At 47.1% G+C, this 11,638-nt stretch overlaps 1 protein-coding gene and 1 non-coding gene across 2 annotated transcripts; one reads left to right on the top strand and one right to left on the bottom strand.

Moving 5' to 3' along the window:
• Positions 1 to 559: 559 nt before the first annotated feature.
• Positions 560 to 4,428, top strand: ticam1 (TIR domain containing adaptor molecule 1). Its single transcript, XM_076279098.1, has 2 exons — positions 560 to 690; positions 1,425 to 4,428. Exon 2 carries the CDS (start codon positions 1,554 to 1,556, stop codon positions 3,846 to 3,848), a length of 2,295 nt encoding a protein of 764 aa, XP_076135213.1. The 5' UTR covers positions 560 to 690; positions 1,425 to 1,553; the 3' UTR covers positions 3,849 to 4,428.
• Positions 4,429 to 5,938: 1,510 nt separating this feature from the next.
• On the bottom strand, positions 5,939 to 6,012 carry trnai-aau (transfer RNA isoleucine (anticodon AAU)). The gene has a single exon. It is a non-coding gene; the product is annotated as a tRNA-Ile (tRNA).
• Between the last annotated feature and the right edge of the window lie 5,626 nt (positions 6,013 to 11,638).

The raw sequence follows: 11,638 nt of genomic DNA, 5'->3' as shown, positions 1-11,638 counted from the left end.
ACACAGGTAATATTGATTTTACAACTTTTATTTCATGCAACGCTTTGTGTTGTAAGCAATTCCAATCAAACGTGTTGATCAATATGTTTACCCAGACGACGTAATTTGTAAAATCAGTGACAATTTGAAAAGCTTAATCCGGGTTAGACAGAGGCGTCTTTCTGTTTCCGTGTTGGCCTCTTAGTAAGCACAACTCTGCTGTAACACAACTACGTCTTCATCTCCATGTAATGCACAGTGCTGATACCGATTGGTCCGAGTAGACGATAAAGTCGAAAATGTTTGATTAGTGTTTGACCTCGCTATAGGGTTTTATATTTGTCTTTAAGTAGGCCTACAATGTGACAAAAAAAACATGCATCGGGTCGTCCATGGGAGAGTCATGCTTCCCACTACTGGCCCCACTAATGCATTGAAATGCTGGACCTAAGTTTGAAACGTATTCATTCCCTGCCCTTGCTCCTATATATAGCCTTCTTAGAGTCGATACAAGCACAGTAGCGTGGTCGTACGACAATGCTACAAAACCATAAAAAGCAGACATTCTCTGATAAAAGTCAGATTAAAACGATCTTCCGTCTTCCTTTATTTGGTATCGGTTTCCGGGTTACCTATTGTCAACCAAAGTGCTCTCTGAACACTTCCTGGATATTCAAAACACGTTCGCCGTCACTTCTTCAAAAACCTAAGGTATGTCAACCATACACTGTATAAAATAGATGTCAATACGTGAACGTTCACGCTATTGCTCCCATGCTTCTGATAGGATATCTTCGGACAAGAAGTAACACGCTAAATTGGGTAGACTGTCTTTGGTCTCAAAGTAGCAACTCTCCCGGTAGCCCGGTATACCTGTTTCTGAGCTCGTGTAGCCCTGTCTATCTCACTAATGTATTGTAGTGAACTGAGCCTAGCTGGTTCATGACTGAACTCCCATAATGCTGTGCAGTGTATGTGTGTGTGTGTAATGTTGATGTTGGTTTTAGTATGAGTAATCGCGTTTACCTTGTCATGTATGTGTTAGCTGGTGTAGTCTTTCTTTATGTTGTACCTCATGTGTTTACCCCGTGTATTGTATGTGATACCCTTATTGTGCGGCTGAGACTACCCCTGTGTTGCCCTATGTAGTTATCCGTATGAATCCTAGTATGTCTGATTGTGTTTGAGTCTTCCTGTTCCAATAAATGGCTGTCCTGGTCAAAGGTGAATCTTGTATGAGGGTGAGATCACTACAGTATCATGTTTAAATAGACGCATGTCTCGCTCACTTCTTTGCATTAGGCTTCAATATGTTACTATCTTGTGTGTTGTTTATAATATCTCCACACTACAATGCTGATGTGCCTGAATACAGTCAATCTCAAGCCAGTGGTAAACCCATGTGAATGTCCTTGTATAATACTATTCCGTCTCTTGTCTTACAGTTCGGCAACAAGAACTTACTGATCAGCACTGTACAAATTATGCATCTCTACTCTCTCTAATGTCACTGGGCCAAACAATAATGACTGATCACATACACGCATGTACTAGAGGAACCCCACTACAGAGGCATGGCAGAGCAGGGTGGAGGGAACAGCCAGAGGGAGAGGGCCGCAGTGACAGGGCCAGACCTGCAGGGGGCGTTTGGGGTGATCTGCCGCACCCCTGAAGAGCGGCTGCTGAGTATCACACTGCAGATGGGTGGCGAGAACGGCTCTGCGGAGCAATTGGTCCAGGCCATGGCCCTCATCGCCCTGCGGAGGGAGGCCGACGCTCTGCAGCGGCTACACGCCCTTGGCGGCCACCGCATCGCCGCTTACCTGGCCGGCCAGGTGAGCGCCAGTCAGGGGCAGCTGGAGGACCTCAGGGTGGACACGTTCGAGCCACCGGAGCCCCGTGTGGACACGCTTCGCGAGCTGGCGCGGATCTACCGCGTGCTGGTTCAGGAGCGGCTGTGCGAGGCCTCGCTGCGCGATCAGGCCTACCAGGCTGCCCTGCTGGAGTGCAGGAACAGCAGCAACGACAGCAGCAGCAACGACGGGGAAGAGCTGCGCCACACGGGCACTTCCTACCTGAACGAGCTCATAGAGGAAGTCCGAGGTGCCTGTGGCGTGGAGATGAGCTTGAAGGCCCTGCGGATTAGCTCGAACAGCCCCCAGCCCCTCGCCACGGTCACCAGCCAGGCGGAGGGCAGCCGTAGCCATCCCACGTCCCTCACCTCCTCCACCTTCAGCTCGAGCTCTCTGCCAAGCCACCTGGAGATCAGCGCCACCCCAACACAGCCTGAAGGGGGCGCCAGCCACACACACTCACTGCAGATCTCCACACAAACACAGGCCGCACAGCAGAACACACACACACAGGCTACGCAGGATACCTCTATACACACACAGGCTACGCAGGATACCTCTACACACACACCCAACTCACTCACGGGTGCCTCTACACACACACCCAACTCACTCACAGGTGCCTCTACACACGCACCCAACCCACACACAGGTGCCTCTACACACACACCCAACCCACACACAGGTGCCTCCTCTGCAGCTACTGCTCTGGTGGGGCGGGAGGCAGAGGGCTCTTCAGGCCCAGTGTCTGCATGCCGCACGGGTGCGGATAACGGCAACGCTGCTGCTGCTGCCCCTGGTCCTGCACCTGGTCCTGCCCCTGGTCCCGCCATGCTGGACATGCCCAGCCACCCCCCCACCCAGTGCTCAGGTAGGGGCGGGATGCACCAGCTCGTCACGTCCATCAGCACATGTGTGGAGACGCAGCGTCCAACTGAGCCCGTCCTCCCTGAATTCTCTCGCTCCGTCAGCGCGCCCGAGGCGACGTCACGGCGGCAGGGGGAGGACGAGGGGGCGGTGTTCTACGCGTTCGTGATCCTGCACGCCCCAGAGGACGAGGCGGCGGCCGAGGAGCTGCGCAGTAAGCTGGAGAGCGCCACGGAGGGGACCGGCGCCACGTTTTCCCAGGACTTCCACATCCCGGGCCGACACGCGCTCAGCTGCATAGACGACGCCATCAACAACTCGGCCTTCACCATCTTGCTCCTCACACGCAACTTCACCTCGCGCATGCAGGAGGTCGTCACCAACTCCGCACTAATGAATGCTATACAGAACTACCACAAGTACAACACGGTCATCCCGCTGCAGCCCCAGAGGAACCCTATGCCCAACAACGAGGTACCCCTGGTCCTGAGGACCCTAGTCATGCTCCGCGAGAGCAACCGGAACTTCAGCCACATCGCCAGGAGGGCCATCAGCCCAGAGAAGGTGAAACGGCAGAGGCGCGTCTGGGAGCAGGAGCAGGAGGTGTTGCGTCTGCAGGAGCAACGGCGGAGACTCCAGGAGGAGAACCGCAGGCAGCAGGAGAGTATACGCCAGCAGCAGGAATACATACGACAGGCCCAGGAGAACTGGGCGAACTACCACAAGCTACACAACCTGAGTAGTCAGAGTCCAACCCATCTCCCACCTAATTTTGCTCATGCTCCAGGCATGGCAGGGCCCTCTCCTGCCCCACCACCTAACTACCCTTCTTGGCCCCCACAGATGCCACCTAACTACCCCTCTTGCCCCCCACAGATGCCACCTAACTACCCCTCTTGGCCCCCACAGATGCCACCTAACTACCCATCTTGCCCCCCACAGATGCCACCTAACTACCCCTCTTGGTCCCCACAGATGAACCCATATACCCCTTGGCCCCCCTCACCACAGTCTCCGGCAAACATTACGATCCAGAATGCATCATGCATTATGATTGGGAATGACTCTACTATGACTATAGGAGACCCGAGTGTGATTCCGGAGGATCTAGATGAGGACTTACTGCAGGGGGGTCTAGATGAGGACTGACTGCACTGTGATTCAGGAGGATCTAGATGAGGACTTACTGCAGGGGGGTCTAGATGAGGACTGACTGCTGGAGGATCTGGATGAGGACTGACTGCACTGTGATTCAGGAGGATCTAGATGAGGTCTGACTGTAGTGTGATCTGGATGAAGGCTGACTGCTGTGTGATTCAGGGTGATCTGGATGAGGTCTGACTGCTGTGTGATTTAGGGGGATCTGGATGAGGTCTGACTGCTGTGTGATTTAGGGGGATCTGGATGAGGTCTGACTGCTGTGTGATTTAGGGGGATCTGGATGAGGACTGACTGCTGTGTGATTTAGGGGGATCTGGATGAGGTCTGGCTGCTGTGTGATTTAGGGGGATCTGGATGAGGACTGACTGCAGACACAGGCTCAAAGCTCTTCTCAGGACACTGTGCTCTTACGGCAGTAATGCTGCAGGCATGCAAGTACAACAGTACTTCAGTACAACTGAAATGCTACAAGATGAGTTCAAACTCAAATTGGTTCTCAAAATGATTATTTCTCTCAATTTTGTAACTGACTAGTAATTCTATGTTCTCTTAAAATGACATCATACCAGTGTCAGTGTGTCTTTTTGAATTTTATGAATGAAGCATTTCTTTGTTCCTCCTCCAAATGTGGCTACATATGAGGAAATTACCCCGACTACCTTTATTGTACTGTTGGTTCCTCATTGTCATTACAAACATTCAGCTGTAGTATCGCTGACACGCTTGATAGATAAATAGACATTTCCTTAACAGCATCCCCTAGCTGCCATATCAAGCCTTCAATGTTGCTCACTGGTGATGGTTAAAGGGGAATTTACAGTCGCCGTTCCTGACCTACAGTAGCGCGCGCCAGTGACGTAGATCACTGACGTTGTGGGCGGGACTAAGTTCGGAATGGCACCCAGGCTAGTAGATCACTCTGTCACACGATGGATTTCAGTCTCGCGCAGGCAGCTCCTGCACAGGTGCATTGTTATTTGTGTCGCGTCTGGTTGCAAAGTCTTTCATAAATCAATAGAGGACAACATCAGACAATAGCAGCCAGACATGTCGGCATTTCACATGGCCTAGTCCACAACTTAAATAAACTGTGAGTCATTTAAATAAAATGGCTGTAGTCATGCATGAAGTTTGAATAGTCTGTTTGAGAAGATAGGGAAGTTCAGAGGACTGATTTGTTACAGTTGGGAATTTTTAATAGTCAGCTTGAGCAGTTAACAAAGTTACCGGCGAGAGTTGCAACACAGGGAATTAAAGGTACTCTAAGCGATGTTGGGTAACGTCACTTCTGTTGACGTTCAAACAAAACAAAGCTAGCCTGCTACTCCCCCCCCCCCTCTCTCTCGTGCAGTTGAAACTCTCCTAAACGCACATCTTGTCGGTGATCGGCTGGAACAGTTTGTTATGTTTTTATGGTCCAGGCTGTCCACAGAGACAGCGATTTTTCACAGTGTATTCAGGGCACAGGCAGCTAGTGGATGGTGAGGTGAGCTTTGCTGTAGGCCTATGTGACAAAAAATGTTTTAGCTTAGAAACCACGTAACATTGCTTAGAGAGCACATTCAAGAGAAAAGAACTAGGACCCAGAAACACGGCAATAATCCAGCAAAAGGTAATGAAGAGATTTATTTTCAACCAAAGTAGGCTATAGCTCTACTGCTAAGACCTGAAAAAAAAACCTCTTTCCCCTTTAGGAAATGACACAAACTCATCTCTCAGCATCTTAATAACTATGCAAAATCTAAGATCCTAAGCACAAACAGTGGTGGATCAGTTGTCTCACGCCAGATGATGCTCATGCACAAGAACTTTGCTCATAGACTGGCTTTGCACTTTGTCCTGCATTTAAATCGGGGTCCTATAGCAGCACACAAATTAACAAACAAAAACATTGGATTAATGAAATACCATGGACAGGCAGGGTTGAATGACTTCCAATAAGATGCACGTAGCAGGAGATAGCAGATCTGACATGGGGACATTGGAATACAGCCAACTCTTGTTGCACGTTTTAAAGGCACACAAACGCCAGGGATGTCCTTAATCTAATTCACTGCCCTACAACAGAAAAAACGTATTGGCCCGTACGGGGATCGAACCCGCGACCTTGGCGTTATTAGCACCACGCTCTAACCAACTGAGCTAACCGGCCATGTTATTCCGCGGGAAAGCAATCTCTATTCAAAATTCAAAACAAAACAACACTTATTTACCAACAGAATTTGTTATAAGTCTTGTAACCCCCCGCCGTCTCTCGACACGCACCTTCAAAAAAGTCGAGGCGACGTAGACCGAAGGACTGTGATTGGTCGACTCGCCCTGTGTGTTGGTATCTCGTAACACCCCCAATTATCACCACTTTTGTTCGGAAATTCTAAAACAACGTTTTTTAACACTTCAAAATAACATTTGCTATATAAACCTTAAATTTTTCAGTAGCCATAGCAGGTGTGTAGATTTGAACAAAATCTGGTTTGGTTCTTAACGGGAGCATTTACTGCCTAACATATCCGATTTTGTTTACCACGCGCGGAGTTATAGTAATGGCCTGATGGGTCGCCTATTTACGCCGTTTTAATGGCACATGAATGGTTAGACCAAGAATTCTCGTCATGAAATAAAAATTCCACTGGAGCTCCAAGCGGATGTCAGCCTTACAACACTGTTTACAGCTCTTCGAGTCACGGTAAAATGTCATTTTTGGTACAAAGCTAATTTAGATATACATATGGTGTGGATCCTTGCGTTTCTTTAGGAATCCGCCGTCTTGGGAAATGTATATTAAATGACACAAACACATAAGACGGCGGAAATACGGGACCGACGGTAATGGGGGTTCCGGATAGCAACATGCTAGTTCACTTCACTGACATAAGCGTTGCAAATAAACGCAGACATAATATTATTTTGGTTACAATGACGGGGTTATCGTTTGTAAAGTCAATATTTATCAGTAACGTTTTGAAATCAGCACTTCGCTACTTTGTGGGCAGTTGCGGGAAAGTTTGCTTGCTAACATGATATGAACTGGCTGACAGACGTCGCTTAACCTCAGATTTAACATTACTGTTGCGTAGAACGCGGGTTACGTTTCAAACATGCCTTTTCAAATACAGAAACAAGAGTGAGAACTGAATTGGTATGCTAACGTTACTGGGGCGATTTTGGTTGACCCAGAGAATGTCCGTAAACGGGCTCTGGTTGACTCTACAAAGTAGCCTCTGATCGATTTTCACGTAAAGCCATGCCCATATTTGTATTTTTAAAAGTCACGTGTTTATTACGTGTCCTCACTCCTCGTTAGTATAGTGGTGAGTATCCCCGCCTGTCACGACCCGGCCAGCCGTGTATAGGTGTAACGGAGAAACAGCCAATCAGATTGAAGCTTTGTTCTGCCCTGTGCATATCATTATCTATTTTATTATTTAATTATTTACTTGAAAGGCACGGGTTCGAATCCCGTCAGAAACATTATGAAATATGAAAAAAATGAGTGGAAGGCATTGGAAATAATTATTCTTTAAATAAATGTTCAACTGCAAATGTAAAATATAACTTAATATTTTATATAATTTGTTTTTGATGGAAGAAATGCTGCTCCTTCAGCACAGTACAATACTGCAATAATAATAATAATAATAATAATAATAATAATATAATGCAACATTGCAGAGGAGAGTACTTTTCCAGTTATTCTCTTATTTTTTGTTTAATTATCATTAATGTCTTCCAGAAGAAAAAAGAAAGGCAATGTGTAGTATTTCAGAAGAAAGGTTCCATTTTATTTGTGAACAAGTTATAAATTACAGATAGTAAACAGTTATGAACAACATTGGTTAAAAAAAACAGCATTCTGTGTGTGTGTGTGTGTGCGTGACAGGCAGTGTGTGTGCACGTGTGTGTCTAAGCCTGTGTGCGTGTGAAGGTGTGCGTGACAGCGTGTGTGTGAGTGTGTGATAAAATCATCTCTAAAAAGTAATACAAGTTGTTAAATTAAAGAATTAAGTTATGGTTATGGGATTTTGCAGACGCCTTTGTCCAAAGTGACACACACATAAAAAAACAACATAATATTTAAAATTTAACAGGGAACAGATTAGAATGTTGGTCAAACTATAATAAGGAGAATAACAATACTAAACAACAATGTCAATTCAATCAATAGCCTAATAAAATAAGTCATGAAAATGAGGGAAAAAGCAAAAATAAACAATAATGTCCATTCAAGCAATAATATAAAACAACAATGGCATGGTAAGACTATAAAAAGGATTATATTAAGTGATACAAAACATTACAGAACATTGGAGAACAGCATTCTATGACTAAATGAACACCAGCTGAAGAAGGCAAAGTGTGTGTGTGTGTGTGTGTGTGTGCCTGTGTGCGTGTGGGTCGGCTGCTGCTAGACGATACACTTAGACACTGCTGCTGGGCGATACACTGATACTGCTGCTGGCCCTGAGTCTGCTACTGCTGGACGATACACTGCCGATGCTGCTGGGTCCTGGGTGCGCTGCTGTCATTGCTGATGCTGCTGGGCCCTGGGTCAGCTACTGCTGGACGATACACTGCCGATGCTGCTGGGTCCTGGGTGCGCTGCTGTCATTGCTGATGCTGCTGGGCCCTGGGTGCGCTGCTGTCATTGCTGATGCTGCTGGGCCCTGGGTCAGCTACTGCTGGATGATACACTGCCGATGCTGCTGGGCCCTGGGTCGGCTGCTGTCAGACGATACCCCGCCACTGCTAAACCCGCCACTGCTGAACCCACCACTGCTGAACCGGCCGCTGCTGTCAGACGATACACCACCACTGCTGAACCCACCACTGCTGAACCGGCCGCTGCTGTCAGACGATACACCGCCACTGCTGCAGGGCTGTGGGTCCACTGCTGCTGTACGATACGTTGCCGATGCTGCTGGGCCCTGGGTCAGCTACTTCTGGACGATATGTTGCCGATGCTGCTGGGCCCTGGGTCAGCTACTGTTGGACGATACGTTGCCGATGCTGCTGGGCCCTGGGTCAGCTGCTGTCAGACGATACACCGCCACTGCTGAACCCGCCACTGCTGTCAGACGATACACCGCCACTGCTGAACCCGCCACTGCTGTCAGACGATACACCGCCACTGCTGCTGGGCTGTGGGTCCACTGCTGCTGGACGATACGTTGCCGATGCTGCTGGGCCCTGGGTGCGCTGCTGTCACTGCCGATGCTGCTGGGTCTTGGGTGCGCTGCTGTCACTGCTGATGCTGCTGGGCCCTGGGTCAGCTACTGCTGGATGATACACTGCCGATGCTGCTGGGCCCTGGGTCAGCTGCTGTCAGACGATACACCGCCACTGCTGAACCCGCCACTGCTGAACCGGCCGCTGCTGTCAGACGATACACCGCCACTACTGCAGGGCTGTGGGTCAGCTGCTGCTGTACGATACGTTGCCGATGCTGCTGGGTTCTGGGTCGACCCTGCTGAGCCCGTCTGCAGTGCCTGGTCAAGGTGCCACCACAGTCCTCTCTGTCTCCCTCCGTGTTCTGACGGACCTGTGCAAATAATTCAATGTCACCATTTATGTACAGTCCTTAAAGCGGGTAACTGAATATGACCACAGCGTTGTGCTAAAACATTTGACCTACCATTGGGAGAGTATCCTTTGATTTAGCTCACACAGCTGTATCGGCGCCCGAGCCATCAGCCTGCGCACATCACGCTTTGGGGTCACCTCCTTTCAGTGCCACTGTGTCCCTTGCCTCCATGCACACCCTGTCCACCCTCTTGATCTTCTGGGTAGTGGTCCCCTTCTGGCGGTACTCAAGGGCCAGTTCTGCTGCAGCGGAGAGCCACAGGGTCAGTTGGGAGGACGAGGACTCAAACCTAAAGGGGGACACAGACGCAACTTTCTATGAGGAAAAGACAAACAATTTAAATCACACCATATGGAATCCATTTTGAAGACACACACAGATCCCTGGAGTTGTAATAATAGGCTATCACTATTAGTTTGATAGTGGTGTAGTCATTAACACACATAAAAAAAATCAGGTGTTCTGTTTACATATCTAAAGCATACTTAGACTTAGAATTTCGATTTCACAATGTAGTAAAAACATCTGGAGGGTATAAACATGCTAGCCAGATTATCTGATGAGGGCTTAAATACATTTACAGAGACCCCCAGTCCTCGTAAAAGTAGTAAACAAAGATAGTCCATTCATTCATCACTGTTTTTAGCATGGAATTCCCGGTTGACATGTTTACACTTCAAAAGCATGTTTACACCTCAAATTCCAACTCCAAACTGTTGTAACACCATCTCTATGGTCTTAAGAAGTGAGCTAGGGTGTCTGATCACGTTTTTAAAGTATTTCCAGTGATCGTCAGGTCTTTACAGTGGCGATTGGTAGCTCATTCATTTTCAATGCTTTTAGCTGCTAGCATGCTAATCGTGGTTGATATTCTAACGCATCTAAAGCATATTTGCACTTTACATTTCGAGTCCACACAGTAGCAGTACATTCTCCAAGGTCTCAACACGTAAAACCAATAGTCTGATCGCATTTTAAACGCATTTCAGAGAGATTGAACCTAGCTACTTGAATGTAAACAAGCGGTGCTAGCCTAGCCAATTGGTGGCAGAGAATTAGTGTCAGTACGGCGCTAACAAGATATTATCACGTAAAATCATGAATATCAGACAAAGTATCCAAAAATACACCGAGTTTCATTCATTGGATAGAACATAATTAGACCAAACTTACCTGAGAGTAAAAAGTCAGTCCGATAAATGTCATCGGTAACGCCGACCACAGCGCAACAGCGCCAAAATGCGTAGTGGACAAAAGCATATTGCATCCGTAGTGTTAAGAACTACCATAGAGAATGAATGGGAAAAGTTAAGAAAGTTAAGCTTAACTATCCACGGCTCCCGCGACGCGGGAGACCGGGGTTCGATTCCCCGACGGGGAGATTACACTTTTCTTTTTTTCTCAAAAGAGCCTGTGTTCTTCTCTAGACTCACTAGGTGGTCGGTGAGCCTGTGTTCTTCTCTAGACTCACTAGGTGGTCGGTGGTTTACCTAACGATTTTTTCACGTATGCTTTTTATATGCAACGACGTTTAGTATCAAATCACATTTGATGGAGTATAAATATCATGTTATCGGACGACTGCATATGTATAGGTCTATCAGCCGCTAATAACGTAAAATTAAACATCTTTGGTAAAGTACCCAGCTCGCCCTATGATATTTGCGTTGAAGATCGCCCTCTACTGTTTGTTTTGAAGAAGTGTCATGGCAATACATGGCACAAAATGCAACGGACAAAAAAAGTGTCATGACAAATGCAGAGGTGGACGAAGTTTCCTTAAGTGAAAGTATAGATACACTGTGTCAAATATTAGCCTACTCCAATACAAGTGAAAGTTGCTAAGTCAAATTTTTACTTAAGTTGAAGTAGGCCTACTGAAGTACTTGCTCAGAAGTATTTTTCCTTTTTAATGTAGGCCTATTGTAATGTAATGTTTATTTGGTCATTAATAGGGTATACATCCTTTGGTCGGTCATAGGACTTGAAGAGACCTTTAGTTCCTTACATCCAACAAAAACATTTTACCTATTTTCATAACTTTGCAACTGTTCAAATGGATGCAATAATATAATTTGAATCATTACTCATTCTTTGCTCACAAATCTAACATTTTCACTGCCGAATACAAAGCCTGATAACTGAATTATGAGTAGGCTAGATTATTTATCTAGCTATGTGGTGAATGTCAGGTGAT

The sequence above is a fragment of the Alosa pseudoharengus genome, unplaced genomic scaffold, assembly GCF_046254945.1.
Source record: "Alosa pseudoharengus isolate Yale_2024_CS ecotype anadromous, Long Island Sound unplaced genomic scaffold, YU_APseudo_1.1 YU_APseudo_1.1_scf_11, whole genome shotgun sequence".
Classification (NCBI taxonomy): Eukaryota; Metazoa; Chordata; class Actinopteri; order Clupeiformes; family Clupeidae; genus Alosa; species Alosa pseudoharengus.
Note: the sequence above shows the minus strand (reverse complement) of the source record. Positions and strands in the feature narration are given on the sequence as shown.